Consider the following 24419-nt stretch of genomic DNA (forward strand, 5'->3'; position numbering starts at 1 on the left):
AAATTAGTATTTTTCCTAGTGTTCTTCAGTCCGCAAATTGCGGTGGTATCGGGTGCGGGTAATGACATGGATTAATAATAATCCCTAATCAGTGAACGGGGGCGGTGACGTATTGAAGGCAGATTTGGATTGGTTGACTGCAGGTACTAGATACCTCTATTCTTTAAATTATTAAAATATATATATCAACATAATTTAAATGAATTCATTTATTTATTAATTTTAAATAAAATATAAATTTAAAATTATTAATATTAATTTTAATAATTTAAATGATATTAAATACAGCCATCAAATTTAATTTAAAATGTTACTAAAGGCTGTGACGAGCCGTGACGGAACTGCATCTGGGGCTCACAACAAAAGACAAGCACAGATTCTCACATGCGCGAGGAATCTATTCGTATTCTAAAGCTCTTATAATTGTACTTCTATTGGGCTTCGGCCCCTTTATGTCACCCCAAAAAAAAAAAGCTCAAATAATTGCATCCGTCAACCTCACTGATAAATTGGCTTGTAAAAAAAAAAAAAAAACGAAGAAGAAGAAGAAGGAAACACACTGGTAAATTGGTAATACGCACCCAACATAAATACCAGCCTTTCATGCCTTTCAAAGTCATGCTTTTTTGGTAAAACTATTCTCCATTGATAAAAGCATAAGAAAAGGTATTTGGATGCTGAATTCATTCCCAGCGTTCTTTATTTCACGCTTCATTTTTTTTTATTATACTGGACGGAGCATCATTTGAAATTTGACAAAAGTTATGCATTCGGTCAATTCAAGATCAATTTTTGGTTGAAATAACACCTATTTCACAACACAAAATCATATCTTTCTTTTTCAATACAAAATTATGAGGAGAAATAGCCACCTGGGAGTGTATATTAGTCTCATTTCGTCTGCTTAATACACTAGAGCGCTGTAGACCCATGGTGGTATACGAGACAAATACACGCTAGTGAAAATTAAGATGACATAGTGAAAGTCATCCTATAAAAGCGATGGCATCAATATTTTTTTTTAATGAAATAATAAATAATATTAAAAATGGAATGCGGTGCAACCATGAGATTTATGATATCGGGGGAAGCATTGGGCCATGCATATATTTAATTTGAGGAACGGTGAGGGTGAAAATTGATGGTTTCAACGTAATAAGAAATACATGGGAGGAATACTCGCAGGTAAAACACAGCAGGCGAATAATAAAAAAGCAAAGAAAAGGAGGAATGGGGTCACGAAGGAGTTGTGCGGAAGGCCATTAGGGAAAAGCGGTCTTTTGGGATTGGATTCAAAATATGAAAGAATATAAGGTTTGGCGGCCGATATCCACCCAACATCGCGTCAGGAATATTAGGAACGAACAACTCGCCTTTCATTAATATCTGATTCCACCGTCAGGGCCAAAGCTTGCGGGACAGCCAGACTGTAAACCCCAACTTCACCAACAGCGCAGCTCACCAACGCAAATTATATTTATTTTGAAGAGGGTCACTAAACTAAATGAATACTAAATAAACATTGTCACTGATATTAATGATCTTAAAAAAAACAAGCAGAAGAGAAGAGAGAGCAAAATTGGAGTGCATGGTTTTATTGGATTAGAGTGAGAATACACACACACACACACACAATTACAGAAGGAGAGTGAGTATGGGAACTGGAAACCATAATAAGTGGAGTTAAAAAGGTCCCACGCATCACTCTGTAATTAATGCAAATAATGAAGAGGAGGTTAGCAGTGGAAGGCAGGACGAAGCAGGAAGGGCACAGGTGAGAGAATGATGCTAACTCAGCACCCGAAATGCCATCAACTCAAGTAACACCCACAGCAGCCTCCACCTACCTCCTCCGCTGCCATGCTCCCCCGACGCTTCCACCGCGTCCGCGTATTTCTCCTTCCCTGACTCCATCAAACTGCATCAATATTCAAACACTCCACATTACTCTCTCTCTCTCTCTCTCATATATATTACGATACTACTACCAAATATCACAACACAAGCATTACTCATATAGTACGTCATGTGTCGCCCTTGTCTTTACCTTGTGCTGGAGCCAGGGCAGAATGTGATCTCGTAATCGGCCGACGCACACGTGAACGTGCTTGTCCCGTCGTCGTACGCGTAACTGTAGGCGCGTGGGCATGCCTCCTTAAAGAATTCCGAGTACCTGCTCGGCTTGCACGTATCCGGCGTCGCGTACGCTCCGCTGCAGCAGTACTCTGCCTCCCCGAATGCTTCGCACGCGCTCTTGCACGCCACCCCCTCGTCCCACCCGTTCGCCCCGTACGTCACCTTCAGCTCCGTCGGGCACGCCCCGTTCAGATCCACCGTGCACCCCGTCGCCGTGCAGTTCCCTCCCCCGGCTCCCCCTCGCGGCTCCACAGTCATCGGAAGGTTGTACCCGTCCACCAGGCTCACGTCGTAGAAGTCCGTTCCCCCGGCTCCGTTCAACTTGAACTCCGCCAGCGTGGCTGGAGGGGCGGCACCGCCACCCGCGCATTCCACGCCGGAGGACCCACAGTCCCCGGTCGCGCAGGAGAACTTCCCTTCGGAGTCCTGGGAGCAGAGGGTGCGACCCCAAAAGCGGCCTGACCAGCCGGCGGGGGCTGTGATGGGGTTGGATTCCCCCGGCTGGAGGGCGAAACCTGTCGTGGAGAGCTGCGGAGTTCCGGCGTTGGACAGAATGCCGGGCCATACAGGGTAGCTGCACTCGTTTACGATGGTGAATGTTGCGGAATAGGAACCTGCACATCACAAACAAGACGATCTCTGATTAATGAAAGGAGAGACGGATTAATTCGTTACTTGGAGATGTTGTTCTGGAAGCATACAGCACATGCATTTGGTGGGATGCATGTGCAGTGCTGGACTAAGAAGAGGAAGTGAGTAGTGAGGAGTAGCATTTGGTGAGAATGATGATCTTGAAGTTGAAGAGCATGTTTACCTATTAGGAATTGGAGGAGAAGAAGAGAGAAGAAGGTGGTGGCGAAGGGAGTAGAAGTGGCCATGGTTGAGAGATACGAGGATTGGAATAAGGTCATAACTCATAAGTGAGGAGGGAATATTTTTATATATAGATTCGAGAGGGGAAGAGGGTTTCTCCATTTTCTTTCCCTCCATTTCCCTCCCAACTTTAGATCAAAAATTTAACAGTTTAAATTGAGGTTTTGATAAAATTATTATTTTATTTTATAAAAAGATATATAAATAAATTTAAATTATTTAAGTTTAATCTAAATTATTTAAAATTATAATATTTTGTTTATATAGTTTATATAAAATTAAAATAACAGTTTTTTAAAAAATTAAATCTAAATTATTAAAAAAATTTAATCTAAAAGTGATAAAAGAGAAATGGAAGAAAATGGAGGGAAGAGCCCATTGGCGAGGGGTGGGGGTCATGTGCCATGTGGTCGGAAGGGTCCATTGATAACAGATACGCACGGATCACTGGCACTGAAGACTAGGAGGTCGGCGACGTGTCTGATTGTTCATCGGTCATAACGAATAGATTATTCGGTATAAAATATATAAATGAAACGTAGCGATGGTAAGACGATATACTAGTTTGAGATGGAAAAGAGCGAGGAAATACAATGAATAGATAGAGAATAACAAGGGGAGAGACAGGCTTATTGAACAAATCGAGAGAAGGCCGACACTAACGGACAGGGTCACAAGCGGTGGGGTGGGAGTTTGGACGGCGAAGAGAGGGTGGGAATGAACAATAAGATGCTCTATTTGAAATGAAGGCCAAGCCGACACATGAACCTGTACCAGAGGAGCATGTATTTACTTCTCCTGTTCTATTTATAAAATAAGAAAATATTTTTTTATGCGTCAACGTATTTAATAAATAAAAATTTTAAATTCATTAAATTTTTAAATAGAATTAATAAAATTTAATTTTTTTTAATATTAATAAAATATATTAAAAATAATTTATAAATATAAAAATAAAAAAGAAGTCTTGGACTGGGGGATGACGGGTCAACCTCTATATATGGTGTGGAGTACAATTGTCTGCACAGCATTCCATTTGCACGTGATTTTTGCCTCAAGACGCTTGCTACCGTTGCAATCATCACATGCTTCACGCTTGCCTGAATGTGCAATACGTTTCCCAGGCCATGGCTGACGCCTCTTCCTTGCTCCAAGTCCCACACGCCTTCATGCCTCTCCTAGTGGCATGGGTATTTAATATTCTCCCCTGTTTTACCTTTCTGTGTGGGAATGAATAATGATTTTTAATAAAAGTAAATTTGAAAAGTTGTATTTCTTCTCTATCAAATTATAAAATACCTTTACATTATAGTATTTGATAAATTGGAGATGATGAATTTAATGGAAGGAATGGGAGAGAAAGGGAGGGAAGAGAATTCCTCTAAATCTCTCCAATTTGGAGGGGAAAGAAGGAAAATTTACCCCCTCTACTATAATAATGCCAAACAAATGGGGGGCTCTCATCCAAACAATTTCCCTCCTCTCCAACTAAATATGGGTTAGACAAAAGCATAAATACAAATAAACTTTACAATTTTATTTATTCAAAATAGAAATATAAATTTTTAAAAATATTCTTCATTTAATATCCAATTCATAAAAGAATATTAAAGAAAGAGAATATGATGAAAAACCATAATATTAAAAAAACATTATTAATAAAATTTTATTTTTATTAAAGTGCCTTATATTTTGAAACATTACACATCTTTCAAAAATATCTCATAATTTAAGATGGAGGAAATATATCTCTATATGAGAAATGTATAATGATTTTTAATAGAAGTAACGGGTGACTATTGCACAACTAAACTTACCATTGGACATAATTTGGTTAGCCAGATCATATTTTTAATCATCTGCGGTTAAAGAGGGAGGGGGGCGGGGGTGGGGCAGAGAAATAAAGAAGGCTGCGCAAGAGCTAAGCTTTTGCCAAATTGGATTTAACGTAGATTTCCTTGAGTTTTTCTAATGAAGGAAACATTTTTCCAAAAACAAAAAAACAAAACTATTTTTGAGAAATTTTAGGAACGTTATTCAAACTTGTAAAATAATGAGAATTTGATAAAACTTATTTCTAATTATTTTGCAATATTTTAATTATTTTGTAATAGTTTTTTAAAATAATTCAATAATATAATAAATGAAAAATAGTACTCATAAAGATGCAAATACACTGACGTGAAAGGATATCACAAAATTTAAAATTATTAAATTTTTTTTATAGAGTAATTTTAGGAAAGGTGTTGGGTTCGCCCACGATCCAAGAGCAGAGAGCAATCCCCAAAGTTCACGGAAATACTAATGCCGGGCAGGGCGAGTCATGTATTACCCTCAGGTGTTACCCGTTGCCCTCTAGGATTGGTATGCTTCCTCCAGCACCTCGACCAACCCAAGATTCGAACTCTCTCCATAATGCAAGCGGACTCAACCTTGACTGAGCTAAATCCAAGGACAAGGTGTAATAAAACATTATTTTTATAGATAGAGATAAACAGGAAAAAGAAAAGAGAAAATGATAGAAAAAATCCCATGAAATATACAATGACAAAAAGTACTTGCAAAACATTTTAATTATTCTCAAATTTCTATGAACCTTTTTTACATTAATAATTTTTGAGAAATGACTAAAATATTTTCAGTTCAAAATCAAAAAATTTACAGCTCTAATCCAAAAAAGTAAATACTAACAGCTATTTTAGATTAATCAATTACAAAGGGATAACCAATTAAAGCTTTACCAATACAAATTTCTTTAATGAAGCAAAAAATTATATTAGAAAAATTATTTATCTGGTTTTAGTCATTGCTAAAAAAAAATAGTTACTGTTTAAATTAAAATAGTCGTGAATATTCACAACACTTTGACTTTAACAAGACAAATATTTGTATGAGAAAAGTTGTAATTACTTATTTTATTTTAGTCATTACTAAAAAAAATCATTTGTTAAACTAAAATAGTCATTGATATTTACCCCATTTAGATTTTATTGAATAGAAAAAGTTACACAAAAAAAGTTATGATTACTTGTTCCGTTGTAGTGAATAACAAATTTGAATAGGGGAATTATAATTAGTTGTTTTCTTTTAATTATTACTAAAAAAAGTAACTATTATTTAAATTAAAATAATTATTAATATTTACTTTTTTAAACCCGTAACTGTTACTGTTTTTAATTTTAAACTAAGTTTATTTCAATCACTTCATCAAAAATCAGTAATGTCAGAAAAGTTTTCAAGTATTTTAAAAAATTATAGCATTTCATAAAATTTCATTGTTATTTACATATTTTCATAAATTCTTTCTTTCAACTTCCCTAAAAAAAGTTCTCAAGGTTACTAATAATATATCAATTTTCATTATGGTAACTTAATCCAAAATAGTCTCTGTTTTTCATAATTTTTTTTAACAGAAATCACTGTTCATTAAATTTATAAACTATCTTAAATCCATTTACTTTCTATGCTGGCCAGGGTATGGCTTAGTGTTGGACTCAAAACATATAATTTTAGTGAGCACAAAAATTTAGACACACCTCTGTAAAGCTACATTTTACCCTCTAAAAACAGTCGATATAGAGAACAAAATCAACAGATAAAAAGTATTACTCATTTAGTTGAAAAAAGATATGGAAAAAAATTGCAAAGAGGCCAACCTTGTTTTTAAAGCAAAAGAAGCACGTGCACGTCTTCTTTTATATTGACAACCACAACGTCAATTTAACCAAACATAAAAAATAATAATGTACTCCCTTTATTTTCGAATATGAGAAACTATCATATATATATATATATATATATATCTATCTTTGTTTTTATTTATAAATAGAATTACAAATTTTAAGAAGCATTTATTATACATATTTTTTAAATTGCCTCTCATAAAATCAATCTTTGATTTTATCAAACACATTTGTTTCATTAATTATAAAGACAATTTAATCAACTTCATAAATTTAAAATATAATTATTATACTTAATCAATTTTTTAAAATTGTGTGAATTGTCCGTCCCTCCCATATCTGGGGAGAGAGAGATAGAGAGAGTAATGTATATAGATGAAATATTATGTTGCTTTCTACTGAAGGACGAAACCAACCAAGTTGGTAATGCATCATCATCCTTCATCACTCCACCTTGTTTTTTGTTTGTTTGTTTGTTTGTGCAGATAGATAAAACTAGGATTATGCAGAACCTCCAATTCTGTTTGATCTAGCTTGACCTAAAAAGATTCAGTATTGTCCGATCTTATTAAAAACTAATCCTTTAAGATTTAAAAGATTAAATAGATCAAATTGTTTCTTCGGATTGGTTGGATAGGAAACTGAGCATTTGGACCACTTGATTTAGTCTGATCCTATTAAATTTATTTAATATAATTATAATTAATTTATTAATTATTTATAATAACATATTAAGACCATTAATAATTTAACAAGCCTGGTTTCTCACACGGTTGCATGTTCGTGCTAATAATTTAATAATTTGGACAACTTAGTTGTAACTGAAATTTTTTCTTGTTAGAAATTATCATAGATTTATTATAATTATAACTGTTTTTATTACTATAATTGAGTTTAGTAGATTGAAATAGATTATCGCTTCTCATAAAGAAAAAAAAAGTTAAGTGAGTATGAGATTAACAGGATTAGTCTCCCAATCCTATAGACTAAGCCTAGTCTTGTTAATTTTTGAATTATCACTGGATCAAACTGAATTATGGATTGTTTAACTCAATTTTTTTTCATAAAAGAGACCAAACTTTGAATTAGGCTAAAATCCAATCCCGTCCAGTTTTTTGTTTAGCCCTAGATAAAAAGGTCAAAAAAATAAAAGAAGGAAAGACAAGGTAAAATAAATATATCTCATATTTACTACAACTTATTGTATCAGTTTTATTAGAGAAATTCTTAAGTAGATTAGATGTGCCATATCATTTATAATCTATCTAATAAAAATATGACATTTAGATAAAATTTAATATAAATTAATTTTGAGATTAATGATAGTAAGGAGAGAAAAGATAAAAAATTAAATATGTATTTTGTTATGAAAGTAAAATTAATTAAAATAATATTGTATAAAATTTTATTGAAACGATTTAATGTAATTTAATTGAATAAATAATAAATGATGTAGCGTATCCTATCTGTCTAAAATTTCTCGGTTTGTCAAAACACTAGGAAACATCAACAGGTGGGGATGAATGCCCTAAAAAACAGTATTAAATTGAAGAAAAAAAAAAGCCCTAAAAATATCATCAGACGAGATTCTTCGACCTGGGAAGATGGCCAGGAGCCCATATTGGGTCTGGGGCATTAAGAAGATCAGGTCATATACTTTGGACACGACAGCCCAACTCAATCACGCACAACCATGATGATAACAACCCCTAACCGGAAGAAAATTGCCTTTCATGTTTTGCAGCTAAACTGCACGTCAGTCCTTTCATCAAACCATTTTTTAAAAAAAAAACATATTCGTTAATCTTTATAATTTTATCAAATTTTATTTTTAATTTTTAAAATTTTCTTTCAGTATTTTCAATGAGAAAAAACACTAAAATTATAGAGATTTAAGTAACAAATGTCACCCAATTTTATTAAAATTATAGAAATTAAAAATACTGAAATAAACTACAAGGACCAAAGGCAAAATTCAATAAAACTATAAAGAGCAAAGATTAAGTTTTCTCAATTTATGTATATTTAGAACGGGAACCAACCGTCCAAAAATGAAAGGCAAGAAAGGCAAGGACTAACGAGCAAGAGTAACAGAAAGACATAATATCTTAGTTCAAAATTTCAATGTTCAAGTTTATGTATTTTTTTCCTTTATTTTATAAAAAGAATCCCAATCCAAAATCTCAAGTAAGTTTTTCACAAACAGGACTAACACATTTTGATTTTGAGTTATAAAACTTGAGTATTGAGCGTGTGTTTGGTTTTTAATTTATCAAAAGTCTATTTGTTGAAAATTTATTTGCAAAAATCAATCGCAACAAAATTCATGTTTGGATATATTTTTTAAAAGTTAGTTTAGTAAAATGTAAGTTGTTTAGATTAATAATTATTTGTACTTTTGAAATATACTTTAAAATATGTAATGATCAAAAAGGACATTGATTCATGATAATTAATAATTTTTGTTATACAAATATAATATATTAAGAATGTTTAAAAATGTAAAATAATTCAAAATAACATAAAATTTAATATGTTAAATAATAAGAATAGAAAATACTCTATTCGTTCAAAAATGTAAGACATTTTTTGAGGAATTAGATGTTAAAAAATGTAATACATTTTTAATTTTTCGAGGTGTAATTATTATTATTTTTTCAAAAGTGCCCATATTTAATAATGAATTTATATTTATTGTAGAGTGTTTGATAAATATGAAAAGATAGGATTAGTTAAAGAATAGATAATTACTTTATTAAAGTGAGATTTGATTAAAAATGTCTTATATTTTTTAACGGAGGGAGTATATGGTTTAATATTAGAAAAAAATTAAAACATAATACGGGTATCATGGTCATTTATAGAAGTAGTACAACCCAACTCCCATTTACAATTTCAAATCTATCAAAAAATAGAACTGGCAAATCTACATTTCAATCATATCTTAACCTATATTTAGAAAGTCATTTTGCTCACTTAAAAATTATGCAAACAACATTTAACATTCCAAAGGTATAAAATTTGATTTCAAATGCCAAACCTTGATTACCCAAACGCACCCTTAAATGTAAATAAATTTAAATGTAAAATCATAATAATACTTTTTCTTTTGAAAAAAAGTTAATCCAATAATTGTCAGCACCAACCATGACTTATAGTGTAAAATCAAAATATATTGGTCTCTTTTTGTGAAAACTTGCTCCAAAGATCATTATTACAATATTTTCTATTTTATATTAATTATTAAATTTAATTTTATTCAATATTTCACATTGATTCAAATCTACTCACATTTATACAACTTAATAATCCCTCATCAAGTATAAGTTTGGAAGTTCCCCATATCAAAAACACTCCAAACATCAAGTCTCTGTTATGCTTCTAATAAGGGCTAGCTCGATTTTATAGGTAACAAACTTTCAAGTCCCAAGCCAAATCAAGCTTTAATATCACTTGTTATAAATAAAGAGCAATTGCTCAAAAATGGGGGAGAGAACAAATGAGACAAGAGTAGCAATAAAGTGCCATATCTTACTAAAAAATTTAAAGTTTAAGTTTACAAGTTATTTCTCTTTGTTCCTCTGATTCTATTTATAGGGTAGAGAAATAACATTTACCTTGATTCTATTCATAAGATATCATAATAATCATTGTATCCATTTTTAATCTCGTCTTTATTAAATGTTAAGAGTGTTTTGTTTTCATATATATATATATATATATATTTAATAGAATAAAATTAAAAACTTGTTGAATATTTAAACAAAATCGATGAAATTTAATGTTCTTTTTTGACTTTGGTGAAAATACTAAAAATGACTTCTAAATAAAATCAAAAGAGATATTATATTAGTTATTAAATTGAATTTTCTTCAATGTCAGACTTTCTACATTGACTAAAACCTATTCACATTTGGACAATTATACTTTTTTAATTGCCTCAAATCCACTTACACAATAAGGTTACGTTCAAATACGAAGTCCCTGCTCCCTGTTCCTGTAATCAAGGTAACACTCCCTCTTTGTTATATATTTACTGTGAGCCCTAACTCTATCCAATATATTCAAACATCAATCAAAATCCATAATTCATTTACATTTAAATAACCTGACAGCATAAGTGCTGAGTGCTCATATTATTGTGTCAAGAGCGTGAATGCTAGTATCCCCGCTACTTATGGAACAAAGATGACCAGCGAAAGAGTTAGCGCTCGAAACAGTGACCGTTTGGTTTTGCCCCGACATCGTTGGTGGTGGTGTAGCTTCTGCCTGAAAGGGTTCCATCAGGACTTTATTTGAATTAGTCTAGACTTCCATTAAGTACCATCCACTTGATGTGGACTGTATAAACCAGATGCTCCACACAGAAGAGGCAGAGGGAAAGAAAGCATCAAAATGGTAAATCTTAATAGAAGCCGCCTCCCCGGAATCCGAGTGCATGAAAGATTTGAGAGATCTGAGAACAGACTTCACTGTCTAAGCTTTAAAGTGCTTCGGGGTCCATGTATCTCAATGTAACCTGAGAAATAATCCCCCTCCACAGATGCATATATATCTTATAAATTCAATGAACATTTACCCATTAATAAAAAATCTTGGCCTCCTGTAAAATTATAACCAGAAACCAATCTACAAGCTTCTCTTGTACAATTTCTTAGACAATAGTCTCATACAAAAGCGCCAGTAATTTATATCGGGGTCCATGTATCTAAGAGTTTTTGAACAACAAAGATCTTCCTCATCAGCCCCTATCATAGCCCACAAAGTAAGTAAACCTCAAGATGGAGTAAACGCAGAAGTAACCCTCAATTGTGGGCAAGTCGATTCAGACCCCCACAACAAATAAATTGAGAGCACAAGCCGAACATTGATGAGCATTCTTAAAAGAGTGCCATAACACTGTTACAAAGCTAAATAGCATAAGACAGCAATATAGTTTCCAATGGTAGAGAGAGAAGAGAGAAACTCTCCCGCTTGCGACTAAATTTGTAAATCAACCTAAAACATATCACATGCTCGCAATTCACCTGAAAATCAAGTGGCTTAACTTGCTATGAAACATTTAGCATCAACAAGACAGACTCTAAAAACCAGTCTCCAGGAACACAGGGTGACAGGAACAGTGAGTTTCCAATGCAAAAAACCCAAAATGAAAACAAAGGAATAATATAGAGATATATATAAAGCAGCATTAAGGAATGAATGCAAGACTAAATTAGAAGGGACATGAAATATGTTCCGGAATTAGATCAATTGGAGATATGCCGAAGCAAGAATTATCATACGAATACATCCATTCAATAGTACTACATAAAAGGGCCTTAACAAATAAAAAGTGAGCTTCACATAAAAGACAAGGAGTTGGGAGAGAAGTCAATTACAGGACAATGAGCAAGAACTATTGCCATTATTTTTCATGCTTTCAAGAAGCAATCTCTTGACATGACACGGAACCATTGTCATAGTTACTCTTCTATTATATTTGTTTAATACCTTCCTCAATTTATCAACATTAAACACTTTAATCAAAGTTCTGTTGCCAACAGCAAATATGTTGAAGACACAATCCAAAAATTGTCATAAGAAACAAATATTGGGTCCAAGTCCCTCCAATACAGCTTCAAAGAGGCATATGACCAGACAGCTAAGGAATAAAGCTTTAGAGTTTAGATTGTTGACTCACAAATTAATATACCGGAGAAAATTTCCAGAGAAACAGCATTTCTATTTATTTCTTATCTTTATAATGATTAAAGACAAGGAAACAAGAAAAAAGGGTAATACTTTACGATCTTCAATGGACTGCATTCTAGTTTCACGCAACATTAAAATTAAGATCACATGAACATTTCAGTACCGCACACGGCATTTTAGCAGCTCTCGGGCGACAATGGTAAATAATACACTTGAATACGTGATGCAAGGTCTGGTAGGTCCATTATAGTTATATGGCTACATTCACTGCATTACTTTCTAAAGGGGTAAAATAATGGAAATGTCAAACAATGAAAGCAATAAGGGGGAAAAACAACTGCTAAATTAGAAATTTATCTCATAGTCATTGATGAACAAAAGAAAGTAACAGAGGGATTCTATTCCTCCTCTAACCGAGCAATTTACGGAAAATTGCCTGTCAAGCAGTAACAAATTAGCTTATAGCTGATACCAGAAACAAAGTCATAATCCTTTGCACGAACAACCTATGTATAAATTTTAAAAGGAGCCAAGAAGTAGATAAACTGTCAAAAAAAAAAAAGAGCGAGAATAAGTTCTCCTTCTCTTTCTACCAAAGTTTATCTCATGCAGAGGCTTCAGGGCACTCTCGCGCAAAATGCCCTCGCCTCCCGCAATTAAAGCATGTATTTCCTTGGGTACCGACGCCGCCGCTGCCATGCCTTCCGCTGTCTTTACTGCAATCCCTGGCCAAGTGACCCACTTCACCACACGTGAAGCAACCTCCACCGCCCCCACCGCTTCCCCTGATGCAGTCCCTCGCCATGTGCCCATACTCATGACACCTAAAGCAAGCCCCCCCGCCGCCGCCGCCGCCGCTATTTCTAATTGAACAGTCCCTAGCCAAATGCCCAACTTCACCACATTTAAAACAAGGGCCACCAGCATTATTGCCCCGGTTGCAATCTCTGGCTAAGTGGCCGACATCGCCGCACTGGTAGCAGCCAGCGCCGCTAGCTCCGCCGCTGTTACGCCTATCCCCGCCTCTCCATCCACCGCTAAAGCCATAGCCCCCATCGCGACCACCGTAATTATCTTTCTTGGATTGTAGAGGAGCTCCATTGGGGCCAGTAACATCAATGGCTTTTGTTTTGTCATTGTCACCAGAGGCAATCACGAACTCGACACGATCGCCTTCTAAGAGACTACGATATCCTTCGGATCTGATGGAAGATTGATGAACGAAGAGATCTTCTCCTCCATCGTCGGGCTTGATAAAGCCAAAGCCCTTAGAATCGCTGAACCACTGAACCACACCAGTTGATCTCTCCTCCGCCATTAGAGTAGAACCCTAGACAGTAAAGAGAGAGAATTTAGATTGGGGAATGTGTGAGAACTGAGGTCTGGGAACAGCGACAGGTAGCTTTATATATAACACGAATAATCAGATCTTTATTCGTGAAGCCCAAAAAGATCAGCTAGTAAAAAAACCCTAATTAATTCGGGCAACCAAAAATAATAAATTCGGGCAACCAAAAATAATAATAATAATAATAATAATAATATATCTGGTTAACCACTGATCGATCTGCGCGGCTTTGTTATTTGATTTTTCAATAGGGGAAGTTTTGTGGGGTCAAAAAAAGAAAAATGCTAAGAAAACTTCACTATAAATCTAATTGTTAAGAAGAGGCTTATGAATGTTTTATAAATAAGGTCATTCCTTATCAATAATTGGTGAAAGTTAAATAACATAAATGCCCTCCATGATTAAAAAAAAAATTGAGGAAGATCTTTTGTTGTTAATATATTACATAAAGTCCTTCTCTGTTAATACGTCACAAGTTTTTTGCTGTCAATAATTAAATGTCAATATGTAACATAGTCATTTAGTGTTAATATGTCAAATAAAGTTCTTTGGTGTCAATTTAGTGAGCTATGAAATACATTTGAAGCATATGTGATGTTTCTTCCATATATTAAAATATCACTTTTGCTTACATAAATATTCCTTGTTAAAATTCCTTACAGACACCTTCAGATGCATACGTAATGCTTCTTCTACAATATACGACTGCGTTTTAATGAAATACAATTTTCTTCAATATATTTGAAATATTACTTTTGCATATTCAAATATCATTTATTAAAATTGCTTATAGACACCTTTAGATGTACACGTGATATTTCTTTCATGAAATGTAATTTTCTTTTATATATTAAAATATTAATTTTGCATATTTGAATATACCTTGTTAAAATCCTTTGTGAATATTTTTGAATACATATGCAATGTTTCTTCCACGATATACAATTGATCTTCAACGAAATGCAAATTTTCTTTTGTTTATTTGAATATGCATTGTGATATCACAAAAGAAAAATTGCATTTCCTTGAAGAGTGGTTGCATATTGTGAAAGAAGAGTCAGATATAATTGAAGATACTAGCCCGTGGTTCTAAAACATGACACTAATTGTAAATTTTTAAGATATCCAAAATAGTTACTCAAATAAATAAAAGCTAAATTACATTTTCAGGATATCCAAAATTATATTTTGAGGATTTATATTGATTGAGGTTTATGGATGTTAATCAATTATTTAGACTCTTAATTATGATTTAAATTGGGCTTAAAATCATATATAAAGTTATTTGGGGTTCAAAATAGGTATTAGGCTTGTTTGGGCCCAAGTTATTGGGCTTAAGTGAGTTTTCTTGGCATTGTGCCATATGTTGCAGTGTGTGCACGTATGCTGTAGCATACTACCCATTTTTAACACTTATTGCTTCGGCTCAAAATCAGATAGAAAGATAAGTCTTGGGTGAGGCTAAGTGCAAAAATTTATTCTTTTGTTAAGCTCTAGTTAAGAGCTATTATTGTGCATGAATTTGAACTTTAAAAACCCTAAGGTAATAATCCTAACCTCTTCTTTGACCTCCTTTGTTCATTTTTAAAGTAAATGTCTTCATGTGTGTTGTTAGGGTCTCATTATGCTAACCAACCCTTAGGTTCAAATTTTATAGGCGTTTTGAGATTAAATAAGTGTAGTTTGAATTATTTTATTGTTTATGGTTATAGTAGGTTGGATTCGAAATCTTATGTCTTATTGGGTGATTATAGTAATGATTTGGGTATATAACGGTTAAATAAGTGTTAAGAGAGTATAATGATGATGATTTTAAGGGTTTTTAAAGGTTTGAATGGTTTGGACAGCTATGGTTTAATTAGGTTAATGAACCTATTCCTAAGATTAGGGTATTATTAATGTGTAGATATCATAATTAGTGTTAATTAGCACTTTATTAATTATAATTAGTATTACATTGTATGTAGATTATGGTAGAAACATCGTTAAAGGTGAAAGTTCACTTGTTCGGGGATGTAATGATCTCCATCATTAACCTTTAAATAACTCCACTAACAAATATCTTTAAATGAAAGGATCAACCATGACTTTAAAGTTGAAAATAATTATTAAATGATAGCAGAAATTAGGATCTTGATTCTTGAGGAATCATTAAAGATTAAATAGAATGCTTTTATAAGGTTAGAGTATTTGAAAATATGCAGCAATATGGAAATATAAAACATAGCATTAAAAAGGAACGAAGAGGATAAAATAGTCATTTTAGAAGACTGTACTAGCTCGTCATGGCTAGAGCCGGGAATAAGGGCCGGGCCTGAAAGCCCTGTTTAAATAATGGTTCAGGCTTTGAAAATAATTTTTTTTAAAAGTAATAGGGCTTGAGGGCTTGGCCCTGATAAGCCCTGTAAAATAGGGCTCGGGCCCGGGCTGCCCTTCAAGCCCTGTTATATTATTTTTATTATTATTATTTTTAGTAAAGCACGTGTTTGAAATCAATGACCTGCTCACCTGATCCTACACACATTATATTATTATTAATTTTAATTTATTCTAAAATTAATTTAATCTAATTTAATAAATATCAGTGTATAGTATAAAATTTATGATATTTTTTATTTTTCTATAATTATTATGTTTGTATATTTATAAAAAAAATGAACTATTTTTTAAATGAAGATTTAAATTTTATTACTAGACTTCTAATGTATGTTATTTAATTTTTAAAAAATTATAATGATTTTAATTTTTTTAATTTTAAAATATTTTAATTTATTTATAATGTTTAATTTTATTTTAATTTTTTTATTTTTTAAGAAAGGGCTTACGGGCCTGGCCCTGAGCCCTGAGTATAAGGGTCGGGCTTGAGAAATGGGGGTCAAAATGGGAAACCGGGCTTTAGGGCTCAGGCCCTTAAGGGCCGGGCCCACCCGTATTCCCAGCTCTAGTCATGGCTAATTGTACATTGACCCACTCACTACGACTAAAGACATATTCATTGTGACATAAGTCATAATGGCCAACTCACCACAGCCAATATGTAACATCTCGAGAAAGGAGAGCCAAGTGATAACCATAATTTTAAAGGTTAAGGGGGTTGAATTTTGGTTTGAGTATCCCTAAAATGGGGTAATGACATTAGGTTTGGGGCTGAATGAGAGGTGGAGTAGCTAGGAGTAGAAGAGCTTCACTATGTTACTCACCTAAGTGAGTGGGAGTATTCATTGGGGTGAGAAGTGATATTCTTGCTGGGGCAAGTGGAGCAGCTTGCCAAGACGAGCAGCACATTTCAAAAAAAATTATAAATACATGATTTAGCTAAAAGTAGAAGTCAAAAACTCATTTTAAACATTTTAAAGGTGTGGTTTCTAAGTTCTCTATATTAAAGTTAGCCTTTAGTAACCTAAAGAGCCCTAATCAAGTCGGATTTTACCAAGGTAAGTATTCTAGGACCGATTTGCATCTTTTACATCTCTATTTTATAGATCTAATGTTTGAGATCTTGCCCTGGGCTTGGATCTTAGATATAAATTCTTAGAGTTTATCCATCTAAATCTCAAAATGAGTTTTGACTAGTTCAATTATTGATATAAAACCTATCTATGGTATAAGTTTATCCTAGAAACTATTGGGATTCGAGTACAATAAAACTCAGGAGTGAGAGATTGAACCCTTAATCTCTCAAAGCTTTAAGGTAACTAAGAATTTAAGTTGTAATTAATATATATTATGTAACACTACTTGAGGAATTATTTATGCTATTTCACTTGCTAAACTATGTATTGCATTCGAGCGATGAAATTTAAATTTGAATGAGACATATTAATTTTGTGAGATGCTATGAAATTGATCTGAGTATGTGTAGCATGCTTATTTGTTATTTGGTGTATTAATAAGTAATAATATATGTGATGAATTGCTATATATTGAGTATTGGATTATATATATTACTTTTGAATTGAGAAACTGCTCTAAATTATCTGTATATATATGAATTTATTGATTTGGATACATGCATAAGGGTGGGAGTTCACCTACAGGAGAGTTGTAAATAATATGAAAAATCTATAGTCTACTCTATTGAGGTCGCCCCTTAGTAGTGATTTATATGAATGTATATGTGCTTAGTTTCAGTGCTTAAATTGGTAGTGTTGGTCAAGCACTTGCTCAGGTTTACTGCTTGGATTGGTAGTGATGGTCAATCATATTATGACACCTTGAAGGTTGAGTAAGGAGAATTGTGGTCTAAAATGGAGTAAGGAGGCCTTTGGTTGGGTAACCCGTCCTGATTTAGAGAGCAAAACTAGCCTAGTAATATAAACTAGAGCTATAGTGAGTTGCCCATGAGTTTAGTCAGAGGTGATAAGGGGGATTTAAGCATGCATCATTTAATACATATTTTCCTGTGAATCATCATGAAATTAAATGACTAATATAAACTCTAAAATATATCTTGCATGTGGTTTTAAGTTGAATATATAAATTGTATAAGTTGTATGTTACCACTGTTTTATATTAATTTAAATATCCTAGTTACTAAAATTTTGTATGAAATCTCACCCTGTTACTTTCACTATTTCTAGGAGATAATAAGGGCAGGGATAAAGGCGAAGTCTAGGGAACAAAACACTAAAGTTGCTAAGGCTTCAGGTGAACTTCTCTATAATGCATCATCATCATCATCATGATTATTATTATTTGCCAACTATAAGGGCATATAGATTCAGGATTGTGTTGCGTGTGAAATTTATGTTTAAAACCTTGTGGCATTTTGACTTAAACTAGTTCAAAAGAGGCCTAGATTAATGTTTAAAGATTTAAGAATTGGAGCTAGGTTTTGGCTCATTTAATTGTGATTATTCAATTTGATTTCAAAGTATGTTTAGAGAATAGTTATATAAGTGTCTCGTTAAGCGAGTAAAGGCCTACTAAGGCGAGTTGGTTTATTTAACTCTCACTAGACTCAACCATAATTTTTGGTTTCCTTTATAAATTTTACTTTAATTAATTATTATTAGGATTAACACTTTAACCCTTAATAATGACACTTAATGATAGCGACAATTATAATCCATTCATTGATAACATTTATGAGCATCCTAAGGCTCCATCAAAATTGTTAAATGCTCCATTATTATGGTAATTTTAAGATAGCCCTATCATATCCCAAAAACAAAAAACTAGCTAAGGATTTAGGAAGAAGCGAGAATATTGCAGTAGAAAGCTTATTCAAGGCATATAAAACCTTAAAATGTCTCCAAAACTTCATTATAGTTAAATCCTAACAGAGCTTAGATGCTTCCCCTTAGATCTCTTTCAAGGACACCTTAGACCTATCATCTATAATGGTAGAATTGGGTTTTAAAATTCTATCATGCTTACTAAGGTAAGCTATGTCATTTGTTGTAACACATAGGTTAAAACAAGTAGTTTCACTAAAGCCCATCATTGTAAGCTTAAAACAACCCAAAACCCTCTTTTTTATCTCATTTGACTCTCTTAAAGGGCTTCATAGATCCAACTAACTACTCGAGCCCAAAAGTAAGCTCTTAATTACCCTAATTACTTAATTAATTTATCTAATTAATCAATTTGATTTTTAATTTAGATTTAGGATGTTATAGGGGAGCTTTAAGAGAAGGTAACTATTATTAATGTGTGATTGTGTGTGCATTATGGTTGGCTATGTGTGCTTTATGTTGTTTAGAAGCAAGTTCTGTTTGAGAAGCATGTTTTTATTGTTTGAAACATAATTTCTAAGTGGGATGAATAATATATGTATGTTATGTTTGGAATCAAAATTTGTTCAAAAGCATGAAAATTATTTAGTTGTGTTTTTGTCTAAATTGTTTGGAAATAAGCATGACATGTTGGGACTTGTTTGAAAAAATGTATTGTTGAAATTTTTTTCTAGAGTTGTATTCTACCACGCAGTAAGCCCTTATTAGATTAATGGTAGTTATTAGTTTGGATCAACCTACCTTTGGTTAAGTGATTTGGTTTTATGCATGATGTTTAGAGGGATATAAAGTATTGTTATGCAAAGTATAACTTGTTTGGAATTGTTCAGATAACCATTGTTAAGAAATCATTCTTGTATGTCCACTTAGCGATTGCACGGTTAGTTATATTGCATGCATAATTGCATGTTAATTTTAGTTACTAGGAATTTTGTATTTCACTTCCCGTGGTTAACATTTTTATAGGAAAGATTTTAGTCGGAGGAGTACTGGAAGTGTAACTTGGTATCAGTAGACACCATTAGACTTAGTCATCCTTCTTTTGGTAAATTATGGATAATTTCCAACCTTAAGGCATTTGTTTTGTAAATGAATATGTAACTCTCATACTTTTGATAACTCCCTATGTGATTGCCATGGAGTATTTTTGGCGACATTCATGGCTTTGATATGCTTAAAAGCTTCTTTAGGTGTTTTTAATGAAATAAAATTTTCTATGCCACATGTTATAGCATTATACCACACACATAGTGTGTTAGGTGGCTATAACCTAACTATAGGAGTTGTATATGCATGTATCAATTTATTGATATGAAATCATTATTTGGAATTTGATTGAGTTGATCAAGTGTCTTACACATTAGCCATTGGCTTTCATTTTAGGTATGTAAAGTGTAAAAGTGTGTTTTGTTCCTAAAGAAAATTTTATGGATAAAATCCTCATTTGGAGGAATTTCTATACCAAACAAATCCATTAGCAAGATCTTTTAATAAGTTTCGTGTGAATGACTTAATTTGGATATGTGTATAGAAAGTTATGTCCGTTTGAAGTTCATTGTCACTGTTCATGTTGTTATTGTGTTGATGCAACAACGTGTACCGCAGCATACAATAGAGAGGGTGAATTTTTCTCTTTGTGCTATATGCCTCGGCATGTAACATAAAATTTTTTAAAATTACCCATGCTAAGTCTTTAACTTTTGAAATGGTTCCTTTAGACTTTTTTACTTATAATAAACTTATTTTTGGATAATTTAACCTCCTAGAAACCATGCTTAACTTTTAATTACCTTTTCTATAATTTTATTAGATTTAAATGCTTTTTTTAATGGGATCTTATAAGGTACACTTTATTTATTTTAGATTTTCTTCATCAATTATTTATTTAATTTATTTACTTTCTTATTTACCATGGTAGTTCTATTTTATTATATTTAATCTTTTCTACCATAATATATCCTTTTCGATTATAGTAGTCTAATTTGAAAAATATTTTATCTGTAAGAAAAACTCTTTCAAGCATGATATGCTTTTTGTAAAAAAATAATTTTGACTCTTAGTTATCATGGTAGCTTTTTTTTTCACTATAGCAGGATTTTAAAATATTATTTAAAGTTTTTTTTACCATGGTAGTGTTTTGAAAAGTAAATTTTACCTTTTATTACCATGGTAGACTCTTTTCTACCAAAATATATGTTTAATTGATCAAGTTGTTTGGGAAATTACATAAATTGCAAAAAAATAAGTGTGAAATTTAGAGTGTTACAATTAGCTAGGACCTTAATATAGGCAGAAACAAATCTACTAGAATTCTACATTGATACATATGCACACTTGCATGAGTAAATAGTTTACATGACACCAATTTTAGTCTTAGGCATCATTTGCAACAAATACCGATATAAATTAGAGGTTTCTTTTGAATTGAAATATAGGATAAGAAAAATAAGTGCCAAACATGTTCATGAAAATATTTCTTAATGAAGGGTTTTTCAGCAACAACATAAGCTCCGAGATGAAAAATCACATCTTGCCATCATAATCAAACAAATTTCCTACTTGAACAAGAAGCTTTTAAAATAACTAAGTAAATTTCCTACTTGTAAGGACCGAGCAAGCACCTGATATAGTTATATCAAAAGTCCTTTATAAAAGACTTAAAGTATAATTTTATTCATATACTTATTTTTTAGGAGTGTTGGGCACTTTATACTCTTAAGTAGGGCAATTCTCCCTTTAAACAATTTTTTATGAGAGCAAAAATGCCCTTCTATTAATGTGTCGTGGATTCTTCTATTATCCAGTATGTGACATTTCAGAAAGCTTTATTCATAACAATTCTTCCTTTATGCTAGCTCTTGTTGAATCTTCCTCCTCCTCCTCCTACAAACTTAGTCAACATGATATCCCTTAGCCCACGTTGAAAGGGAAATCTCTATTTTTTAACCCTTGAATGCTCTCTCCATTAGGTCATCAGCTGGCATCCCACCTTCACCTTCCACCTCGTCTACACTAAGTCTTCTTTGACATTGGTGCCAATGATCTCATCCACCTCTCAGTTCTAACAAGTATTGATACCAGTGATCTCACCCTCTCTCAATTCTAATGAGTCAATCAGTTATAATGCAATACCATAATTTTTCATTTTTTCAAGTCAACCCCATAACTTCCTTGAACCTCAAACTCTTCCTCCTTCTTTTCCCAATCTTTCTCTCACCTAGGTAATGTTACAAGTAACTTTTTAGTTTTGGCAAAGATGGAAGCTCTGGGGAGCATCATAAGGAAGGTTGACGATCTTTGGCTAAGAGTCCTCAAGAGTGTGGTGGGTCTTCTTACTCCATAACAAGCCGTCAACTTGATCACCTTTGTTGAGTTGCTCTTTAGCACGTGTTCTTGGGGAATCAATCATATCTTAGTTGAAGCTTTTTTTTTTAGAAATGAAGGCAATAAACCATCATATACAAAGATAAGATGAATATTTTAGTAATGGTGACAGAAAAATATCTCATTTTCTAATTTCTTCAAGTCTCACATGCACGTGTAATGTATTAGTGGAGAGCCATGTGACTCGTCATAGGATGCCACATCAAAGGGTCAAAGCCAAGTTAGGTGCCAAATTAGAAGATATCAAACCTTATAGAATGATAGATAAGTAGAAAATGGATGACTTCACAATACACTAATAGAAGGACATTTTTGCTTGACAAAAATAATTCAAGGGAAGAATTATCCTACTTAAAAGTATAGAGTACCAGCATTCCTTGAAAATAAGAACATGAGTAAAATTAGATCTTAACCTTTTATAAAAAGTCTTTCACTTAAATTAACAATAACTTTGGATATGTACAAGCTCCTAAATAAAACACAAAGACCATTATCTTTTAATCAATCGGAAGAGAAATCACAAGTTGAATAATCCATTGCAACTTTCTTCCATAAACTTAATTTTTTTTACGTAATTTAACTAAATAAACAAAAAGTATTCCTTTGAATACCACATCAAACCCAAATTCAACTCAATTAAGTCATGTACTTGATAAAAATCAATATAATCATAAAATGAAAACTAATTACCAAGATGTTTGTGGTCCTTCGATGAACTTCATGGAAACCATATTTTTAATAACAAACTTGAACAAAAGCCACAGATCCTGAGGCTCAAAAAAGTATGGAAAACATAAGAAGATTGTGGAAGCACCACCCTGAAGAAGGATGGCATGGCAACAGTGGAGTTTGATCACTTTACTGCTTTTTTGCCATTTAATAGTTTTCTCACCTTTCATAAACAACACTGAAACACAGCATCAACAATGGTGGCACGATTCACATACCAAAACAGCACTCAGACATAGGCTCACTCTCCTTGGTAGTTGTTGGGGAGATGCCATTAAGGCAAACACTTACCAAGGGCTAGAGAAGCTCTCATGAGAGGAGAGAATTTTTGAGGGAGTGAGATTTTAGTAGGAGCAATATGGTCATTAGTCTAGCGAATTAATGCTGGTGAAGGGCCTCAATATTAAATCTCTCTCAAGTTTTTCTTAGCAAAATGAAATTTGCTGAAGTCTTTTTTGTTAATTTTTCCAAAAAAATAATAAGGAGTTTTTTTTAATAATAAGAGGGATAGTTATGTACGTGTTTGTGTGTGTGTATAACATTTTAAAAAAAATCACGTACGAAGGAGAGTTAGGAATGACCGAATGAGTATATTATGTATTGGTTTCAAACCGGTTAAAATGGAAATGGAAATAATCAAAGAGAAAATTTTCGCAAATCAGATTAAATCGATTTATAATGAAAAAAATCCAAATAAATCAAACCAAACTTAAAAATATTTTGCTGGCATTATTTATTTGAGTAGGGTAATTTTGTAAGCATGATTTTCGTAGTAAACAAAACTAATTGATTTAAAATTTTAGCATATATAAATTATAAAATAAATATGTTGGCCAAAAAATTGGAAAATAAATATATATGTTACCATTTCAAAAAAGAAAAGAAAAGAGAAGGGATGAATGCTAAAACTTTTGTAAATTTAGAAATAAAAACTGTCTGCAAATATAATTGAATTTAACAAATTGTGATGGATTAGCAAAAGTAAGGAATACATCCAGACTACAAATGAACAACAACAAATTAAAAAAGACAAAAAAAAAATAACAAAGCCAAATAATAATGAAATTTTTTTTTTACCAACAAGATGGGTCCAGTAAAAAAAGTTAGTTCTCAAAAATGTAGCGAACCAATATTTAAATTTTTATTTAAAAAAATACTTGTATTTAATACTTAATTTTATTTCGAATAGATTGCTTCCAACAAAGAATACCTATAAATAATAATAAAAATAATGGGAACTTTTGTAGGAATAGTAAAAAATTTTGTCTCTTAAATTTGTCAAACTATTTGATCTTAAAATTTAATCTTTATGTAAATCCAGACCTTTATATTTTG

At 32.5% G+C, this 24419-nt stretch overlaps 2 protein-coding genes across 3 annotated transcripts; both read right to left on the reverse strand.

The window, feature by feature from the left end:
- Positions 1-1568: 1568 nt before the first annotated feature.
- LOC129322902 (thaumatin-like protein 1) lies at positions 1569-3092 on the reverse strand. 2 transcript variants are annotated; one of them, XM_054969364.1, is made up of 3 exons: positions 2951-3092; positions 2048-2750; positions 1569-1904 (listed from the first exon to the last, which is right to left on the reverse strand). In XM_054969364.1, exons 1-3 carry the CDS (start codon positions 3045-3047, stop codon positions 1844-1846), a joined length of 861 nt encoding a protein of 286 aa, XP_054825339.1. In that variant the 5' UTR covers positions 3048-3092; the 3' UTR covers positions 1569-1843. The 2 variants fall into 2 exon arrangements, with proteins under 2 accessions (XP_054825339.1, XP_054825337.1); XM_054969362.1 differs by having other exon boundaries at positions 1569-1918.
- A 9621-nt stretch (positions 3093-12713) lies between these two features.
- LOC129323057 (cold shock domain-containing protein 3) lies at positions 12714-13775 on the reverse strand. The gene has a single exon (XM_054969599.1). It carries the CDS (start codon positions 13702-13704, stop codon positions 12991-12993), a length of 714 nt encoding a protein of 237 aa, XP_054825574.1. The 5' UTR covers positions 13705-13775; the 3' UTR covers positions 12714-12990.
- Positions 13776-24419: the final 10644 nt, after the last annotated feature.

Source organism: Prosopis cineraria, unplaced genomic scaffold (assembly GCF_029017545.1).
Source record: "Prosopis cineraria cultivar Desert tree isolate PC_DT_omini unplaced genomic scaffold, ASM2901754v1 PC10, whole genome shotgun sequence".
NCBI classification, from domain to species: domain Eukaryota; kingdom Viridiplantae; phylum Streptophyta; class Magnoliopsida; order Fabales; family Fabaceae; genus Prosopis; species Prosopis cineraria.